Genomic DNA, 21007 nt, shown 5'->3' with positions numbered 1-21007 from the left:
CCCGCCACTTCTCGGACATGCGACCGAGGTTGTTGGCACCGGTTTCGTCATCAACAATCAGCTATTCTCCCTTACAGAAATACCCCCACGAGTTCCTCCAAAGCCAGTTGGCTTCCTCGGTATTTCAGAAACGTTTCGAGGGTAGTTTCGGAAGAATGAATTGTAATGGCTTGATGTGTAATTTTGGAAAAGAATCATGCACTTGACCGTCAATTAAAGTTCCGTAACAGTCCAAGTGAAAGAGTTCCAGGCAGCATAGCAAACTGCCCAGAGTGCTAGACGACAAAAATCAAACCTCGGATTCCTCCGTTTTGCAATACCAGGTCAACACATTGGCAAACAGAAACGGATAAGCATGTAATTGCGTGCAAACACGGTGGGTATTTTAGTCATAAAAAAATTCAAGATTTTTTTTAATAAATAAAATTCGAAAAATATATAAAGTTTCAAAAAAAAAACAGATAATTATAATTCTGTTCCGAACGACCTTGGCAAGTGAGAGAGACGAGTTTAAATATCATGCGAATCTGCGTTTAACAAACCTATGAATCTGCTGACCCTATTATTTCTCTGTCGGTTCATTTTCCCATGATCTTCGCCATCTCTCATGGCTTATCCACAACCAGGAACCCACTCCTTAGTAGCTCTCATAATCTTCGAGAACACTCTCCACAACGGTAAAATTTTCATATTCTGTCTTTCTCTTCTCCTTCAAAACGAAGCGGATGAGATTTTTCAATTCTATGCTTGTCATCTTCTGGGATTGTTTGATTTCTTCTAAAGTTTTACGTTTTATCGCTCGCTGCGTGCTTTTGCAGAGCTGATCAGGAGTTTGCATGTGTACGGATTGGAAGATGGGAAAGAAAAGCTGGTGGAGAGAGAGTATTTGTTCAGAGAGGAAGGCTGTTATAAGGAAATGGCAGCCACCCCAGTAATCAGCTTGCATGGATTGCGGGTTCCTGAACTGTCTGAAGGGAGAGTAATGGGTTCGTGGCTGTGCATTTTCGCATTTCATGCGCACCGTCTTTCTCCTTCCTTCCGTATTCCATCTATACTCTCGATTTCCAGGTATCCCTTCGAAAGAATTCCTTTTGTTTATAAATAGATTTGTGTTTTTCAAAGTTGTTTTCCTAATTTGAGGTAACCATCTGATAGATTAACTGATTTGGTGAAGTGGGTTTGTTTTATAATTTCGTCTGGGTGACAATACTCTTTGACATGGAAGTGCCAACTTCAAGTGTCCTTTCTTTGTTCCCCTAAAATTCAACACTTTTAATTTTAATTTTTATTTTTATTATCATATCCATAATCGACTAGGGTGACGCATGCGATTAAAACATTGTATAACATTTTTCAGGCTGCAAGATTTCTGATGTCATTCTTCAGTAGCTTTTTATCACTAACATTTTGCTTATCAATTATATTACCCTTGTAGAACAATGTACTTCAAATAAAGAAAATCTCTCTGTGGGTGCTGGTAGATTCTAACATATGGTGGTATGATGATAGCTAGAGTTGTCAGGGAATTGCTTGATTGAGGTGTTATTGACTTACTGACAATACCACTCATGCAAGCATTTACATGGTGATTGAACATAGTAAAATGAGAAATTGAAGGATTTCGTTGAGATCGTTTGTTTGGAAATTTCCTGAAAAGCTAATCATAAGTTCTTTTCTCCATCTAGAGTGATGCCAATTTATTACTTCTTCATACTTGGTCGATGTGGCATTAATATTCCCTGACAGGTACTTTGCTTCAATTACTAGCTCTGTATTCTAGGAGTAGATAAACCATTTTAAGTCTCGCTACCTACGGGGTTCAGTGAAACGGTCTTAGAGTTCAATCCTTTAGATGGTTGCTCTGAATGTCAAACCAGTATATGAAGCTTTTTGGAAGAAATTGAATCAGTCCGCCTTTAATCTGGACCTGAAGATGCTCCATGTACTTCGAATGAGCACTGAAACTAATTGATACAATCCAACAAGGTAGTTTTTAGGACCATTGCAAACTAGACCATCCATTTAAAAACAACATGGTAACATAATTCATGGGTGGTAGTCTATATGGTAATTTATTTGTTGTTCTTGGATTTCCCTCTTGCTCTTTATACATGTGCTTGTTACTCATAAGGATCAATATTGCAGCAGCGGGTGTGCTACCTACAGTTCCGAATTTTGAGTTTATTGAAATTTGATGTTCGGTTCTTCTAAATATGTCATAACCTTGTTTTCTTATCATATAGAAATCCCAAGCTGAAATCAATCCCAACATTGACGATGGATCTCCAGGTGGCTTTAGTTTTGATCTCAGCAACAGAAGACAAAGAACAGGCACAGGAACTGTCTGATGGAGATAGAGCTAATCACCATGGAGGAAGAGTAAAGCGCCCTGTATTTGAACTAGATCTGAACTGTTTACCTGATTGCATTTCTGCAGATGAATTATCTGAAGATCAGCAAACTGAACAGAGTGAGCCAGGTCTTTCTCCAAGCTTTCTCTATTTGATTGTCACTAAAAGGTTTTACAACACTGCTAATTCATGTTCATCTATATTTTATAGTTAAGTACTTGGGATTTGGGATATGAATATTTTTCTCAGACATGAACTTGCAAGTCTGCACCTTGACACAGCCCAAAATTAACTTTGAGGACAAAGTTATCCAGGCTGCTTATGGAAGTAAAGAAAATCCTCGATGGCCTCTTCAATTCAGCTTCATTTCAAAATTCTATCTTATTCGTTCATTCACTACTAGAATAATCTTGATAGGTAGAATTGTACATAATACTTAACCTATCCTATTCAAGCAATAACAGCCAGAAATACGAAAGATGTTATGTTCGTGGGAAATGTTTGTTTGTCCATCAAGGGTTTTGTTGGAAATATCCGTATCTAGAATTGTCATAAAAGCTGGATAAGTGTGCATATTTATTTTTGTTTGATATCAAGATTTTTATGCTTTAATTAAGTACGAAATCTTAGAGACGGGTGAAATTGCAGGTGCTTTGTCGAAAAAGAAAACGAGGGCAAAATCTAAGGACATATCCAGAATTGGTTTGGAAGATCTTACCAAATACTTTGATCTTCCAATTGCAGAAGCTTCTAAAAAATTGAAGGTTGGACTCACAGTTCTGAAGAGAAAGTGCAGGGAATTTGGTATTCCTCGCTGGCCACATAGGAAAATCAAATCCCTTGATGGTCTTATCCGTGATCTTCAGGTGCTTTTTCTTCTTCCTCTTGCACCATCCTAAGATTTTTTGTTGAAACTGCATCAATATTCTGTCTTAACACTAGGAAATAAATCTTCTAGAAAGATTTATTTCTTAAACAAAGGATCTATTTCCTAATGTTTAAGATAGAATGTTGAGGGATTTTCCAAATTTTCACGTAAACTGAAAAATTAGTTAAAGAACCGATTTTCCAAATATTTTTATGCCCTTATTTACTCACATTTACTTTTGCGGAAAAAAAAGATGCTTCCTGCATGTGTTTTGAAACTGGTGGGTGGCAGATGATCACACACCTCTTCCAACCATGAAGAGAATAAATTTGACTGTCATTTAGTCACCAAACTAGAATTAGTCATTTTACAACATGCATTCCTACCTCAGCTCCTGAACTAAATTCGTTTAATCACCGAAAATCCTGAAATTACCTTCTCTTATTCATTATGAATAGTTATTGTCTGAATTAGACGTAGTCAAGCTGCCATCATAATATGTTATCTTTTCATTTAAATGTGAAAATATGCACGGTTGTTTATAGAGGAGTTTCTGCAGGAAGAGGCAACATACCAGCAAGAAAAGAGCGAGGCTGCAGCCATGGCAGTGACAAAAAGGCAAAAGATGCTGGAGAAAGAAAAAGAAACTATAGAGAGGAAACCCTTCATGGAGATCCAGACTGAGACAAAGAAGTTCAGACAGGATATTTTCAAGAGGAGGCACAAAGCTAGAGCCCTTAAAAACCAGAGTTCATCAACATCCTCGAGTGTAGAGAACTAAATATACAAGTATACAGATGACATTTTCAAGGTAAAGCAAAGGGCTAGAGCTCTTTAAAGATACCCTTTTTGAGATTGCATAAACATCAATAATGCCATTTGTAGAGTTTCTGTATCTAATATTCACAGCAGCGCTTTGAAGAGTTGCTTTTAGTATTTCTGAAACCAGAAAATCCTCCATTTTTTAGATCTAAAGTTCACATTTTTTCCACACGCACCACAAACACACACATCCAATTTCGCTACAACGATTTTCTTACACTGTCTCTGATATTCACAAACTTGGATTTTGATAACACACTTAGTCTTGGCATATTTGAAGAGTAGCCAACCTATTAAAAGACCTTCATGGTGGCAGTCATTTCTCCATATTGCTTGTTGCTTTTCTCATTTTCTGTGTACTACGGTATTTCCTCCTCTTCTTTGATTACTTCTTCTCCTTTTTAACACTTTTTGGCCAGTTTCATTTGTCAAAACAAACCATGATGGAGTTGACGCTTTTTCTTTTGACATTCTTGCTAAGTCCACTTGCCTCACACAATCAAAGCCAATTGCTAGGTGCGCCAATAAAAAAAGGTCAACTTTTGTGCAGCACGAGAGAGCCCCTCTTGGGTCCTCCTCTCATGGGGCATTTTGCCATGCTCGAACTGGTACCAAACCCTCACCTTTCTACTCGTTTGATAAACCGAATGAGTAGCTATTGGCAATGATTGGTGGTTTGTGGAGTTGGGTCACTCTTCACTATTTTGATAAAAATTGGAAAAATGACACGTTCTCCACCATTTGTTTGTTTATCTTTTCAATTAGATTTTAATTTATTATAATTACTTTAATTAAATAAATTTAATTATTATAATATATTTATTTTACTCTAAAATAAAATTTAATCTAACTTTATCTTTACATTTAAGAGTTTAGTTAGTTTTGTATAAAAGAATCGTATTAATGTATGAATAATAAATTAAATTAGTTTGTATTCATTTAATTACAGTTTAGAGCAAAAAACACATGTACTTTTCCATACTTGTATCCAACACACACACATATATATATATATATATATATCATTATGGAACTTTACAAAAAATTGAAAGGTGTCAAATCAAAGTAAGATGGTTTTACCAAAAACTCAAAAAGTCATCTTTTGAAGCTTATCAAGTTGAGTGTACCTTTTCAAAGATCATGTTTTTGTTTTTGCTTTTTTAACAGCATAATGTAAATTCAAGCATTAATATTAAGAAGAAGAGAGTGCATGGAGTAAAAAGGTAGTAATTTTACAGACCACCCTTTACCCTTAAACCCTAATAAGTGGTTTGCTTTTCTTTTTTCTTGTATTTAAGAAGAAAATTTTCTTTCAATAAAAGCTGTTTCAACGTGAACAAATAAAGAAGTCAATTAAATTAGCATGACCTAATAACTTCGAATACCTTTAATATTTTTCTAGATAAAGCATGAAGTATAAAATTACGCAGTTTAAGAATGCATAAAATACGAATGTACAAAACATATGTTTATAACTACGAACATCATACATTAACATAATTATTTTAGAAAGTTGACTTCTGGATACGTGATTTGTTTAACTTAATAGTTTTAACGTTTTTTTGTTTAATAAAATACTGATTATAAAATTATATAATTTAAAAATTTATGAATATACAAAACCTATTTCTATAGTTAATATTATAAGATTAAATCATTATTTTAGCCTATGTACATAGTTATTATCCCTTGGGGAAAACTTTTGGCAACCAAATTCATGAGCAGAAGAGATGAAGAGGACAGTAAGGGTAAAAAAATTTCGAAATGAAAAACTTGAAAGGAGCTCAATCACATTAATAATTGCTCATGAGTGTTTCACTGTCATCAATCTATGGTTAAGTGAATGTGAAAAAACAATGATATTTCAGGAATGACATCAAAAGGAAATTCTAATTCACCACGAAACTCATCAACAAAATTCTGAAGAGAAAATCAGTGATCATTCCTTCCTTCACGTGTATAAATAGATTCCCAGATGACTATGGAGACGTGGGGTTGACTTCAGACGGTAGTGCTGTTCATGATAATTGTTTCTTCAGTGCAAATGAAAGCTAACAAATAATATATATTATTTATTAGTGAACAGAGAAGAGGAGATTTTTTAATTTTTAATTTGACTTTCTTGTTTTCTCCACTGTAAAGTTGTGAACAGAGTACCAGGTGGAAAACAAGAACGTAAATTCGTAGTAACAGCAAAGAAGGCTCGTCTAAAATTAAAAAGAAAAAAGTCCTCACTTTCAAAAAGGTTTATTTTTTCGTTGTTATCTTTTATTTTATTTTATTTTATTTTTTTGTTTTTCATCTTCAACCAAAGCCTTAAATACTGGTGCCTTGCTGTCTCCCTGAATATGGTTTTCTTCATCTCTTGGACTGGGAAGAGAATCAGGAGCTGAAAATGGGTAATTGCTGGGGATTTCCCTCTGATCAACGTAGCCCAAGTAAGAATACCGCATATCCTCCTGCCTCAACTCCAGGTAACTCTTTCTGGGTCTTAAAAACTTCTTCTTTGTTTTCCCAATGAAGAGAAAATGGTTTGTTTTTGCTGTGCTTCTCTTTCATCATCTTGACTTTGAAACTTTTTTTTATCAGTCTGGATTCCTTGTTTTTACCTTTTTTTTGCAGTCATCTTTCATGATTTTTACACAGGACAGTTACAAAAGTCAGCTCCTTTCTCTTTTGATTCTGCTGCAGGAGATCCAAAATCTGAACTTTTTGTCACTAAAACTCGTTTTGTATGTGCAGTAGGGAAATCGAATAATATCAGCGACAACATAGATTTGTTCTCTCCAACAACAGCAAGCAACAGCAGCTTCGGCAAGAGTCAATTATCAGAGGCGGTGAGTGAAAGGCTGGATGAGACGAATCCCAGTGGAAAAATTTTGGAGACCCCAAATCTCAAAGTCTTCAGCTTTGCTGATTTAAGGAGCGCAACCAAGAACTTCAAGTCAGATACTCTTCTGGGTGAGGGTGGTTTTGGTAAAGTTTACAAGGGTTGGATGGATACCAGGACTCTTGTTCCTTCAAAGATTGGCTCTGGTATGGTTGTTGCTATCAAGAAATTGAACTCTGAAAGCATGCAAGGATTTCAAGAATGGCAGGTAATTTTTTTTGTTTTTTTTTTATAATTTTCAACTGTATTTTTCTCCTTATCCGCCATGATTGAACTTGTTAAACTCTTAATTCCATTAAGACAAACAGAATTGAATTCAACGCTGTTGTGTAACCGTCAATGATGGACTTGTTTAACATTTAATTTTTGTCTGTTTGTTTATGAAGTAGGCAGATCCCAAAGACCAAAAAATTATATGTAAGGTATAAAATAATTTTGAAAATTGAGAATGGTAAGAATAAAGATAAAATAATTTTCAACTTGTGGATTCAATCATTTGGATTTTCAAATTGTTGATTGGAGCATGCTATGGGTCCCAAATTGCAATAATTGACTTTCTTTTCATTTTGACCAGAAGTATTGGCAAAAAGTTTTTTTTTTTATCCAATCTGAATAAAATAACAAGATTATTTATTGAATATGGTTAATGACTGGAATTGGCAATTTGGCAGCATCCCAAGATGTAGGAAACCAAAAATTACAGAAATGGTTGTGAGTTTAGGCTGTGAAAAATGGTCTTGAAATGATTTGGTTTGTTTTTGCAGTCAGAGGTGAACTTTTTAGGAAGGCTTTCCCATCCTAATTTGGTTAAGTTGTTGGGTTACTGCTGGGAGGATAAAGAGCTGCTCCTTGTGTATGAGTTCATGCCTAAAGGAAGCTTGGAAAATCATCTTTTTCGACGTAAGAGTTTTGGGAAATTAACTTAACACAAAAATAGTTAGCTGTGGATGACTATGTATATAAATATGGTCCTCTGTTTGTGCAGGAAACCCAGCTATTGAACCTCTATCTTGGGAAATACGGCTTAAGATTGCCATTGGAGCAGCTCGAGGACTTGCTTTTCTACATACTTCAGAAAAGCAGGTCATTTACAGAGATTTCAAGGCCTCAAATATACTGCTTGATGCGGTTAGTTTCTGTTTGTTCTTTGTCTTTTCGTTATTGAGTTATACATGCACTTTTTGTCTTTGGGGAATTGCAGAACAGAAAGCTAAACTAACTAGGAAAAAGAGAATGAGAGCTGAATCCTTGTTCTATATTTAATCTTTCGCGTGGATTGACTAATCCCACATTGATCAAGCACGAGTATCTAATTTTATGGCTAGAATCTAATAAATCAGTTTAGTGTCTGTCTTCAAATCTATAATAACTTACACCCAGCTTGTACCGCCTATTGGAAATCATAATACTCGTAGAGGACTAATTATAATTCCTCGTGTTTAAGTAACAAAAAGAAAAAGTCAATTCATCGTTGCAAGCTGGTTGGATTATTGTTTTAGCACTCATTATATTCAATTGAAAAATTTTCAATACAGAACTATAATGCGAAGATATCAGATTTTGGCTTGGCAAAATTAGGACCATCTGGTGGAGACTCACACGTGACAACCAGAATTATGGGCACATATGGTTATGCTGCTCCGGAATATGTTGCCACAGGTTAGAACAGAGAGCTTGTTAATGAAGAACCAAGATGAGATATATTTTGTTTCCGAAAATTTGTTCTTGTGATTAATATTGAACTGCAAAAGATCATTCATAAATAGCTGACATATTACTTGACCATTGCAAAAACAGGTCATCTTTATGTGAAGAGCGATGTGTATGGTTTTGGTGTTGTGCTGCTCGAGATGATGACAGGCTTACGAGCGCTGGACAACAGGCGTCCAAACGGTCAACAAAATCTGGTGGAGTGGATGAAGCCGATTCTGTCGCATAGAAGAAAGCTGAAAGTCATAATGGATGCAAAAATAGAAGGACAATATTCATCAAAGGCTGCATGGCAGGCTGCTCAGCTTACCCTGAAATGTCTAGAGGGGGAACCTAGAAGCCGCCCCTCCATGAACGAAGTGGTCGAGGTGTTAGAACAGATCGAGGCCATGGACAAATTGAAGTTCAAGTCTTTGCAGCCTACGATAGATCGCCGTGCCCAGCAGCAAAACAGTAATCATCGTTCGGCCCTTCAATCGAAGGCAACTGCACAAAGGACCAGGAGCTACCCTCAATGATACATACAGAAAGTGAAGTAAAATATGCACAAAGATGAATTCAACAACAAGAAATCAAATTTTTTTCACAGGTTGCGAGTAAAAATCACCAATTTTTTTTTTTTTTTTTGGGTCAATGATTCCTTTAAAATTTTTCACAAATTTTGGCATATTACTTTTTGCCAATGTTTGTGCTTGTTGAGTCGAGAAGAAATTCTGTTGTAGAACTAGAGCTTACATTGTTTTTTTGGGTGGTCATAAATCTTAACTAAATGTAGATTAATTAAAAAAAAAAAAAAACATTTGTAGAAATGTCATTTAATTAGAAATTGTGTTTATTACTGAATTAAGTATGAACTCTCTCTAAATAATTTACATAGAAAGAAAATTCTTGGAATAATTAAAGAAATATTTTTTGACATTTAGGAAAAGTAGTAATTTTTATTGCAAGTTTTCTGATTGGTAAATTGATAATTCTCATAATTTCCAAGCATATCCAGGTTTTAATATGTAAACTGTATTTAAATATGAATTAGTGCACACGTAGTGTATTTATATATATATATATATATATAAGCTAAATATTTATTAAAAAAGAAAGGTAGGAGACATCTTACACAACATGGAGTATATTTACAAGAGGATGAGCCAGCAAATTACAATCCAATCAACAGAAATAAAATCAAAATCAAAATCATAAGAATAAAAAATTAAAATCTTCAAGCTTTAAAAATTGTTTTCTTTGAATATTAACAAACATATAATAAAAATAAAATTTAATTTTAGTTAATTATAAACTATATATTATATAATGAAGTTTTAAAATTATGACAGATGGAGCCCAATATTATTAGCTCAATGGACTTTTCCCGCGACTAAATTTTCGTTGCCATTGATTCTCTGCCAGCGCCTGGCTTCTCCTCTTCTTCCTCAATTCACCACCAACTCGTACATATTCCTTGTCTCTTTCTTACTACTCTTCTCTTCAAGCTTCTTCAGTATTTCTCTCTTACGCAACCATTAATTGTTGCTTACAATTGGGCTTACGCGAGTATTATTATATTGTTAATCATTGAACTGATGCTGAATATAAAACCGGTGGAAGTATCTGTTTTGCTTTCAGTCAAGGTAGGGATCGACGTTGATTTTTATTTCATCACCGTTGCCTGATCATCGCGGGTTTAGAAGTTCTCCGCGGAGTTCCTATCTTCATTAACGTACGAGTTTTTCGTTCATGCATGCACTTTTTCTGCTTTTTTTTTTCTTTTTGCATATTGTTAATTGTTTTTCAATCTTAATATATGAAATCTTTGACTGTTATTTTTCTGGTTTGGTGGTTGCTCAATTTTCTTTTTTTAATATGAACGAAATGAAATTTTGAATTTCGATTATGAGAGAGGAAAAAGTTTGTTTTTCAGTTTGATCGAGCATTCAATCTGTGTTAAACAAGAAATTGGCTGGAATGAGGATTTGTTGTGCGAGTTGAGTCAACTCTGATGACCTCTTAACTGTTCGTTAACCGTACGTCTGCATGATTTTGATCGTCAAGTGGGTTTCTTTATGTTTTATTCTTTTTGCATGTCGTTCCTTTTTAGAAAAACCTATTGTTTCATATTGGTCAATCACTAAGTTTTAGTTAATCTTTATCAAATAGATTTGAGAAATTTATACGTTTGCATGTTCCGATTGTTGCTCCCCATGAAGTATACGCTTCTAGTACTGTCCTTTACATACAGCATCGTTCTGCATTTTAGTTGGAAGCTACTAACGAAATTATGTGTTCTCTGGTCACTTTTTGCATTTGTTGTCCTGATGGTATTTTATAGAAGCCAGAGGCAATTAAGTTCTATGTTTCTCCCTCATTTTGAACAGGCCAGTTCAACGATGGATGTTCATGATTTAAATAAAATGAGAGAATATGGTAGTAATAGAGCAATTCAATTGCTCGCAAGTCTGTGTAGCTTTTCAAGGAGATGCATATTTCGTGTACTTTCTACGGGTCCTATCCCCAACCATCTTGCCTTTATCATGGATGGAAATAGGAGGTATGCAAAAAACCGAAGCCTAAAAGAAGGGGCTGGACATACGGCTGGGTTTTTGGCACTCATGAGCATTCTTAATTATTGCTATGAGTTGGGGGTAAAGTACATAACTGTTTATGCCTTTAGCATTGATAATTTTAAAAGGCGGCCCGAGGAGGTTCATTCCCTGGTAGATATGATTTTGGAGAAGATTCAAGAATTGCTCAAAGAAGACAGTATTGTTAAGAAGTATGGTGTCAGGGTGTATTTTATAGGTAACTTGAAACTTCTGAATGATCCTGTCAGAGCCACTGCAGAAAAGTTGATGAGGACCACTTCCAACAACACTAGGACTGTGCTTCTAGTCTGCTTGGCCTATACTTCATCCAATGAGATTGTAAATGCTATTCAGGAATCTTGCAGAGATAAACAGGACAAAATCCAAGCATTGAGCCCCAAAAAATATTGCAATGGTGTGACCATGCCTGGCATTCAAGTGTCCTACCATGATTTGCCGGTTGCATCTCAAGCACTAGATGGAAGTAGAGATAGTGATTCTTTGACTGAAGGAGGTAAACTGATTGAGAAGAATGATGGTGAGATTTTGCAAACTTTAAAAGAAAGATATGAAGATGAAAGTGGTGAAGTTCAGGAACCAAATGCTATAGATGATGCCAATGGTAAGACTAGAGGGTTTGAAGATGTTAAGAAGCAGGAACATCCTCTGATAAATATGGTAGACATTGAGAAGCACATGTACATGGCAGTGGCACCTAATCCCGATGTGCTTCTCCGAAGTTCTGGAGAGACCCGCTTGAGCAATTTCCTATTATGGCAGTCTAGCAACTGCCCACTGTATGCTCCTTCTGCATTGTGGCCTGAGATTGGTCTATGGCATCTGATACGGATGGTATTAATCTTCCAACGTAACTATTCTTATTTGGAGAAGAAGAAGAAGCAAATTTGATATCTACAGCACCATAGGACAATCTTGCACATAATGGATCATGACATGGAGCATGTGATGCATTCTACTCACTCTAGACCATTGATGCTCCCTTCCGTCTATAATAATAGTTTGGTTGGAGTTGCTTTAGACTTTCGTAGGTCAAGCAATGAGATATTCACGGGTGATTCTTCCCTCCATCATCTCCTTTCGAGCTGGGTTTAGCAGGGTAGCTTCTCTTCTAACCTTGTCAACGTGGATGAAAATTATTGAATTTAAGGATTCTGACACCAGACCTAGCAACTCATTAGTCATATTTTTCTGTTTCAGCTCATGACATTGTCTCTCAACTTATCTTTTGTATATTGTATCACGTTTTTATCGGTAATGTCTCAAATTGTCATGAAGTTCTTTGTTTTATTGGAATACCGAGAATAATATCTGAGATTCAAGTTCTTTCTCTGTACCTAATACGTATTTGTTCATATGGAAAATACACGATATTATCTAGTAGAAAATGATGATGAAAAGAATTACCTGGTTATGAACGCTTATTACATTAGCTTACTGCTATAGAACATACATGATACTCACCTGCACTGAATGATGACCGCGGGAGAATAGAATTGTTTGTGTCTATTCTTGAATTAGGAGGCCCTGTATGTACATATTCTCAGAGTAATAAAAGAAAACTTACAGTTAATTACATGCAGGAGTTTTTTATTAATATACATTTTACTGTAATTGCACAAAATATATATTTTTCATTATTTCTCCTCCCCAACTGGTGGGTTAAGATATTGTTTATTCATAACTTGCAATAATTTTCTGTATTACTTAATTCCTTAGTCGACATATTTGGAGATTGTGAGTTGGTGGGCATATAAAGGTACATATTATGTTATTGTCTAGCTTTTCTTCGGTAGAATGTATACCAATTTTATTGTGAGCAATATTGATCCCTAACTTGTTGTCACAAGAGAGCCTCATAAGATCATCTCATTTAATTTTTAGTTCTTCCATAATTTTCTTTGACTATAATACCTCACGTACTCTTTGTGTTATTGTCCAAAATTTTGATTCTACGCTAAAATTTGTTATCATATTTTGTTATTTGTTTTTACATACGGATTTTCTCTCATAAAGATATAATATTTAGTTATAAAACTTATATTTACTAATGATCTCACATAATTTGTATTGATGTAAATATGATAAAATATTAGACAATGTACTGAGAATAGACGTTGCATTTTAACTCATAAGAAAATTTTTTGTGAGATGGAAAAAATTTATCAAATGACACAAAGTTTTGAAATCGGATAAAATGGATGTTTAATACAATCCTTAATCTATTTTCTGAATGCAATAGGTATATCTATATAAGAAGATAATAAAACTCACAAAAATTATCTCATTCCTATCACTCCATTTAGATATTTGAATTTGTTTTAGTTCAAGATCCGAAATTTTCCTCATCGAGCCTATCTAATTGAATCATGGGTCCTGTATGGTTACCGGTTTAGGTTCATTTTCCAGATTTTAGTATCCCTAGGTTGCATTTTCTAAGTTTGGGAGCAACTGAGCTTGATAAGGTATAAGAGAAGTTGTAGTGTTTGATAGTGAGGAAAATAGTGGAATGTTTAACATGAATAAATCCTTATATTTTAATACAACACTACCTTAAAAATAAGACTGATTGAAGGATTCTATTTTGATAAATATAACATCTGCAAATATATAAATTTTTTTTTTATATAAGAGCGATGACATTGTACGGATAAGTATCCCACAAACACACATTTGAAGTATCTCGAGCCAAGTCTTATCCTTTGATATTGATGTATGTGAATATAAACACCAAGAATTAAAGACTTTAGGGATGAGGTGATTTATGACCCTTACTCGAAAGCTCCAATACTTTTAGTTGGCAAAGTGTTAGTAAGATAAGGTGACAATTAAAATTGCCTCCTCCAACAATGTTTAGGTAGTTGGGGAAGACACATTTTATTTTTCTTTTTTGCCACTTTGTTTGGTTATGGAGTATGAACATAGGAAGACTCATGAATATTTCCTTCATAAAGGGGAAAAAAGAAAATGATAATATTTGAGTGAAATAATATTACAAATTGTGAGTGCATAAATATTTTATTACTATATAAAATTAATAATAAAATATTACTCCAAATTCGTTAACATTTTCGTTATAAAAATACACATATTTTTATGTTCTTTGTGTTATTATTGTTTTTATATAAGAATAATAAATTATTTAGCGTGATAATTTATATATAAAAAAAAAATTTTGTTTGTAAAATAAATTATATACATCTAAATACTTAATTTATAAATATATTATATAAGTCAAATTCATAACTTAATATTTAAGATATGATAACATGATATTAAAAATATTAAAATTAAACATTTTTATCAAATTTCTTTATATAAAAGTTAATTTAAATTTAGAATTTTTAGCTTTTTAATTTCTAATTAATTTTTTTAAAAAAAAAATTGTAATTGGCACTAGCCATTATTACTATTGTGTAATAAAATTAATATTTTTTTATAACATATTATCACAATCACTATATAGTCTCATGCACCATTCGCTTCCAAACAAACATAAATTGTGACTCCCAAGTTAATTGCAAAAAGAAATTGACAAATTTAAGAGAGTAAGTATGATTTTCTAGAGGAAATACAGAGTATTTTCAACTACCACCTAATTATCTATATATATATATACAGTATTTCATAACATAAAATAAAAAAATAAAATAAATTTAATTCATTAATATATTAATTAAATTATAGTAAATAAGTCTAAGAGAATATTATATTTTTAAATAAAAAATATTTTGTAATTATTAAATTTTATTAATTATGATAATTATAACCAGTTAAACGAACTTAATTTAGTCTCTTTTTTTATCATAATATCTGTAATAGCATTAATTAATTTTAATATATTTAAAATTAATGTTTAAATATAATTTTTAAAATTTTAATTTATTTAATATAAAAATGAAGAAAAATAGATGGGTAATGAAATTAAAAATAATTTTTTTTAAAAAGGTGAAATTTTGGGTACTGGAAGTGTTTTTGAAAAAAAAAATCAAAAACTAGGGGGGTCAAAATACAATTTAGGAAAATTGTGCCACGTAGAACGCTCAGTCAGCAGCCCTGACGAACCATAACGCACCGCAAGGCAAGGCACGCTAACGCAGTGCCACGCGGGAGGCCACATGGGCGATCTGCATGCTCGCGATCGGACAGTCCGGATTTATTCCTGCGCGCACGGATGGTCCGGATCCGTTTCCACTTTAAACGCGATCAGACGGTTCAGATCAAATCGCGATGAACGATTCATATCTATTTCCTATTTAAATGCGATCGGACGGCTCAGATCAAATTACGATGAACTGTCCAGATTCACTTCCTATTTAAACGCGACCGGACGGTACAGATCAAACACGATGGACAACACAGATTAAAAGGAGACTGATATAAATAACCTTCTTCACACCAAATCCTAACCCTAGCCGCCAGACCCCCGCCGGAGAAGAAGAGCCAGTCGCCGGGAGGGGAGTCAACCGCTACCTATCGTCGTGCCGGAGCCACTTCCGACGGCTAAAAGAGGTAAAAAATTTCTCATTCGCTTGAAATTCAATTTTGAACACCCCCATGGCTAAATCGAAGTAAAAGGACCGGCAAATGAGCCAAAAATTACAAGCAAAGTCCGGTGGTGCCATCGCAGAAAAAAATAAAAACCGTCTTTGATGAGGTCCTTCTCGATTTTCGTTTCGTGTAATTTTTCTACCATTGTAATCACCATTCCTTTCTCTACAGGTTAACCGAAGCAAAACACCCAACTGCGAAGGAGAGCTAGTGGAGGCGTCGCACCGAAAAACTCCGCCGCTAGTAAGTTTTAATTTTTTGACTTTTTTCAGCCAATCGAGGTCCTTTAACGTATTTTCTCACAGGTAAGGGTACAAAACCGGACAAAATTGACCGAAAACGCCCAACCTGAGGCAAACTGTCGCAGCGGACGGCAGTGGTTTTTTATACAAATTAGAAAATATCCATAATTAATTACATGTTCCTAATTGAGGCAGAATCGGTTATTTATTACTGTTTGCTATGTTTAACTGATTGATTGATTTTACAGTTTGAATACATGATAATACACAGGAATTGGTATGATAACTTAATTGTGATTTCTTGATGCATGTATTGCATGTTTTACGTGATTTACAGTTAAAATTGAGAAACTGAAAATTAAAGGTAAATGAGAGATTGTTTGATCAAGTGAAATGATGAATGGTAGCCTTACTGGATATTCTAAGAGATGGTGAATGAACTGGGTACATAGGAAACCTACTGTGAACGTTGTCTTATATCGGACAGGGTATCGATGATTGGTAATTTGGCACTCATACCGGACTATGGTATGGGATGACCCCTTTTATCCTTTACAAGACAGGGTATTGAGGAATGATATCTCTTGGCACTCATACCGGACGAGGTATGGGGACGGTCCGTTAGTTAAAAATGTTAAAAAAGAGTTCAGCATAGTGAGGACATCCCTATGAACCCCTATAGATACCAGTAGGCTGATAAATGAGAAAGTTATTGTTTCGACTGATTGAATATGAAATTATGATATTATTATGTTATTGACTCTATAGATTGATTTTGGAAATCTCATTATGGTAAGCATGTGGTAAATGATTTTATTTATGATAAACGAATTTTACTTAAATTAAGAACTCCATTAGTTATTTTTATAATTTCTACCAACCTTCATTTCTGTATTGGTGAATAGTGTGATATTCTTACTGGACTAGTATAGTTCATTCTTTCAATTAACCATTTCAGATCAAGAGTACCAAGATCCAGAGGCCGATCCACAAGAGGGTTGCGAATAGGACGTTTAGTTTGTTTACTTTTCATTTATTTCTTTGATTATTAGTTATTATTTTAGAATGGTCATTCCCGTAGCCCTATTGAGTATCATAAATTATTGTATAAGGAATGTAATGTAACAACCTCGGAAATTTAAATGAAATGTATGTATTAAAATTCTCAAATGCGGAAGCGTAATAAAAATTTGATTAACATCTCTTACACAATAAGCAAAACGTATTCAAAACATGAAAGAACAACTAACTAAAAGAGATACTCGAAATAAGAACTATAAATATAACTATGAAGTCTTTAAACTTAGGGAGTATAGTCATAACCCACATTTACATCTAATTTCTCAATTAAAACAATTAACTTAATACTTTATATTTATATTAAATGATGACATAAAGTAAAATGAACTTACTTTTAATAGTGTTTTTTTTTTCTTTGAATCACATAATGATCACCCGGCATCAACCCATATTAATTCCTATGCCAAAATATTTGAGTAGTTATATGCAAATATCCAAATTTTCTAATATTTTTACTCAAATTCTTAAAATAATAATACTTGATATGTATTATATTAATTCCTATTTATTATTATTTATATCACACTAAATATTTTATGACTATAAATTAATTAATATTCAAAATTTTTATTTTTTTAATCCTGAACCACAAGAATTATTTATTTCGATATCTATTCTTCTACCCATAATAAGTATTGGTATTTATTTGAATTTTCTTATCTAGCTATCAAGTGATAGGATGGAAATTATTCTATCTAATTATTTTTATAGATAGTTTTTTTTTTTACTTAAATAAAAAAAGTTAAATTCTAATCAGATATTTTTTTATTAATATGTAATATTAAAAATAGTCACATATCATTTTTTTTTATTCTTTTAAAATATAAATATAAACAATATATCAATATTAATTATACTTAAATATATTATATAAAAAATAAAACTATAAATATTAATCACTTAAATTTTTAAATAGAAAAATAAAATTAGTACAATAATATACATAATAATTATTTATTTAAAATTTCGAAATATAAAAAATAATTTATTTCAAAATAAAAATAAAAAGTTTGTTAAAGTTGCATAGAATAATTGCTTCCCAAGAAAAATCATTTTTAAAATATCCAGAGGAGGAAATTGGACTAGATTCGTGAACTTTCATGATGGGCTGAAAATTGATTAAATGGACTTTTCCACAAATTTTAGATTCTCCGATGGCGCCTGGCCTCTCCTCGTCTTCCTCGCTTCACCAACTCTTACATATTCCTTGTCTCTTTCTTACTACTCTTCTCTTCAAGCTTCTTCAGTATTTTTTTCTTAAGCAACCATTAATTGTTGCTTATAATTGGGCTTACGCGAGCATTATTATATTGTTAATCACTGAACCGATGCTGAATATAAAACTGGTGGAAGTATCTGTTTTGTTTTCAGTCCAGGGAGGGATCGACGTTGATCTTTATTTCATCACCGTTGCCTGATCATCGCTGGTTTAGAAGTCTCTCGTGAGTTCCTATCTTCTATAACGTATGAGTTTTTCGTTCATGCATGCGCTTGTTCTGTTTTTTTTTTTTTTTGGTGGGAAATAAATACTTTGCATGTTGTTAATTGTTTTTCAATCTTCAATCAGCGTCACTAAGATATGAAATTTGTGACTGTTACTTTTCTGGTTTAGTGGAATCGATGAATTTGGTGGTTGCTTAATTTTTTTTTAACATGAATGAAATGCGATTTTGAATTTCGATTATGAGAGGGAGGAAAAAGTAAGTTTTTCAGTTTGATTGAGCATTCAATCTGTGTTAAAACAAGAAATTGGCTGGAATGAGGATTTATTACGTGGTTTGAGTAAACTCTAATGACCTCTTGACTGTTAGTTAAAATATCGCAGTTAATCATACCTCTGCATGATTTTGATGGTCAGGCAGGTTCCTTAATGTTTTCTTCTTTTTGCATGTCATCCCTGTTTAAAAAAACCTATTGTTTCAGATTGGTCAGTCATTAAGGCATAGTTAATCTTTATCTAGTAGATCTGAGAAATTTATCTTTATCTGGATTCTATAAATATGGCTAACAGTTCGATTGTTGACTTCCATAAAGCATATGCTTCTATTACTGTCCTTTACACTGTTTACACCATCGTTCTGCATTTTAGTTGGAAGATACTGACGAAATTTTGTGATTCTCTGGGCACTTTCTGCATTTGTTGTCCTGATGGTATTTTCTATAAACCAGAGTCAACTAAGTTATATGCTTCTCCCTCCTTTTGAACAGGCCAGTTCTACGATGGTGGTTCATGATTTAAATGACATGAGAGAATCTGCTACTATTAGAGCAAATCAATTGCTTGGAAATCTGGGTAGCTTTTCAAGGAGATGCATATTTCGTGTTCTGTCCATGGGTCCTATCCCCAACCATCTTGCCTTTATCATGGACGGGAATAGGAGGTATGCAAAAAAGCGAAGCCTGGATGAAGGGGCTGGACATACGGCTGGATTTTTGGCTCTGATGTCCATTCTTAATTACTGCTATGAATTGGGGGTAAAGTACATAACTGTTTATGCCTTTAGCATTGATAATTTTAAAAGACGGCCAGAGGAGGTTCATTCCCTGATGGATTTGATGTTGGAGAAGATTCAAGAATTGCTCAAGGAAGAGAGTACTGTCAATCAGTATGGTGTCAGGGTATATTTTATAGGTAACTTGAAACTTCTGAATGAACCTGTCAGAGCTGCTGTAGAAAAGTTGATGAGGGCCACTTCCAACAACACTAGGATTGTGCTTCTGGTTTGCGTGGCCTATACTTCATCCAATGAGGTTGTGAATGCTATCCAGGAATCTTGCAGAGATAAACAAAACAAAATTCAAGAATTGAGTCCCCAAAAATATTGCAATGGTGTGACCATGCCTGGCATTCAAGTGTCCTACCATGATTTGCTGGTTGCATCAAAAGCACTAAATGGAAGTAGAGATAGTGATTCTTCGACTGAAGGAGGTAAACTGATTGAGAAGAATGATGGTGAGAGTTTGCAAACTTTAAAAGAAAGACATGAAAATGAAGGTGAGGAAGTTCGAGAACCAAATGCTATAGATGTTGGCAGTGGTAAGATTAGCGGGTTTGAAGATATTAAGAAGCAGGAACATACTCTGATAAATATGGTAGACATTGAGAAGCACATGTACATGGCAGTGGCACCCAATCCTGATGTGCTGCTTCGAAGTTCTGGAGAGACCCGCTTGAGCAATTTCCTATTATGGCAGTCTAGCAACTGCCCACTGTATGCTCCTGCCGCATTGTGGCCTGAGATTGGTCTATGGCATCTGATACGGATGGTATTAATCTTCCAACGTAACTATTCTTATTTGGAGAAGAAGAAGAAGCAAATTTGATATCTACAGCATCATAGGACAATCTCGTGCGTAGTAGATTACAACATGGAGCATGTGATGCATTCTGCTGTTTGCGCTCAGTTGATGCTACCGTCTGTCTGCAATCTAGTCCGTTGGAGTTGCTTTAGACTTTCACAGGTCAAGCATGGAGATATTCATGGGTGCTTCCTTCCTCCATCATATTCTTTCGGGCTGGGTTTAGCAGGGTAGCTTCTCTTCTAACCTTACCAACATGGATGAAGGCATACTTCGATTCAATAAAAAATTCATTTTGCAGAACAATAAAAGTTCTTGAATTTAAGGATTCTGGCACCAGATCTAGCAACTCATTAGTCATATTTTTCTGCTTCAGCTCATGACATTGTCTCGTAACTTCTCGTTGCATAGCTATCTTTTGTATACTGTATCACGTTTTTATTGGTAATGTCTCAATAGTCATGAAGTTCTTTGTTTTATTGGAATATCGAGAATAATACCTGACATTCAAGTGCTTTCTCTGTACCTAACATGTATTTTGTTATATGGGACATACATGATATTATCTAGTAGAAAATATTCAGAACTTGATATACATA

General features: G+C 34.0%; 2 protein-coding genes and 2 pseudogenes across 5 annotated transcripts; all 4 read left to right on the top strand.

Annotated features, from left to right (window-relative positions):
* Positions 1 to 471: 471 nt before the first annotated feature.
* RKD5 (RWP-RK domain-containing protein) lies at positions 472 to 4342 on the top strand. Its single transcript, XM_022052395.2, has 5 exons — positions 472 to 677; positions 819 to 1068; positions 2244 to 2479; positions 3000 to 3217; positions 3779 to 4342. The coding sequence occupies exons 1-5, from the start codon at positions 608 to 610 to the stop codon at positions 3998 to 4000; spliced, it is 996 nt and encodes a 331-aa protein (XP_021908087.2). The 5' UTR covers positions 472 to 607; the 3' UTR covers positions 4001 to 4342.
* Positions 4343 to 6109: 1767 nt separating this feature from the next.
* On the top strand, positions 6110 to 9476 carry LOC110822351 (putative serine/threonine-protein kinase PIX13). Of its 2 annotated transcripts, none has more exons than XM_022052445.2 (6): positions 6110 to 6515; positions 6787 to 7139; positions 7696 to 7831; positions 7917 to 8059; positions 8467 to 8590; positions 8729 to 9476. In XM_022052445.2, the coding sequence occupies exons 1-6, from the start codon at positions 6437 to 6439 to the stop codon at positions 9157 to 9159; spliced, it is 1266 nt and encodes a 421-aa protein (XP_021908137.1). In that variant the 5' UTR covers positions 6110 to 6436; the 3' UTR covers positions 9160 to 9476. The 2 variants fall into 2 exon arrangements, with proteins under 2 accessions (XP_021908137.1, XP_021908136.1); XM_022052444.2 differs by having other exon boundaries at positions 6784 to 7139.
* Positions 9477 to 10463: 987 nt separating this feature from the next.
* Positions 10464 to 12708, top strand: LOC148266214 (dehydrodolichyl diphosphate synthase 6 pseudogene; annotated as a pseudogene).
* Positions 12709 to 18228: 5520 nt separating this feature from the next.
* Positions 18229 to 20922, top strand: LOC110822220 (dehydrodolichyl diphosphate synthase 6 pseudogene; annotated as a pseudogene). Of its 2 annotated transcripts, none has more exons than XR_015818322.1 (2): positions 18229 to 18572; positions 19317 to 20922. The product of XR_015818322.1 is annotated as a dehydrodolichyl diphosphate synthase 6 pseudogene, transcript variant X2 (transcript). The 2 variants fall into 2 exon arrangements; XR_015818321.1 differs by having other exon boundaries at positions 18230 to 18550.
* Positions 20923 to 21007: the final 85 nt, after the last annotated feature.

Source organism: Carica papaya, chromosome 4 (genome assembly GCF_054855325.1).
Source record: "Carica papaya isolate Zhongbai chromosome 4, ASM5485532v1, whole genome shotgun sequence".
Taxonomy (NCBI): domain Eukaryota; kingdom Viridiplantae; phylum Streptophyta; class Magnoliopsida; order Brassicales; family Caricaceae; genus Carica; species Carica papaya.
Note: the sequence above shows the minus strand (reverse complement) of the source record. Positions and strands in the feature narration are given on the sequence as shown.

What these genes read in the sequence shown, in the direction of transcription:
- RKD5 (XM_022052395.2), top strand. Translation starts at nt 608, where the DNA reads ATGGCTTATCCACAACCAGGAACCCACTCCTTAGTAGCTCTCATAATC. An exon ending in TCTATACTCTCGATTTCCAG is followed by an intron (nt 1,069 to 2,243) that starts GTATCCCTTCGA and finishes CTTATCATATAG; the next exon opens with AAATCCCAAGCTGAAATCAA. An exon ending in AACTGAACAGAGTGAGCCAG is followed by an intron (nt 2,480 to 2,999) that starts GTCTTTCTCCAA and finishes GTGAAATTGCAG; the next exon opens with GTGCTTTGTCGAAAAAGAAA.
- LOC110822351 (XM_022052444.2), top strand. Translation starts at nt 6,437, where the DNA reads ATGGGTAATTGCTGGGGATTTCCCTCTGATCAACGTAGCCCAAGTAAG. An exon ending in TCCTCCTGCCTCAACTCCAG is followed by an intron (nt 6,516 to 6,783) that starts GTAACTCTTTCT and finishes TTGTATGTGCAG; the next exon opens with TAGGGAAATCGAATAATATC. An exon ending in GGAAAATCATCTTTTTCGAC is followed by an intron (nt 7,832 to 7,916) that starts GTAAGAGTTTTG and finishes CTGTTTGTGCAG; the next exon opens with GAAACCCAGCTATTGAACCT.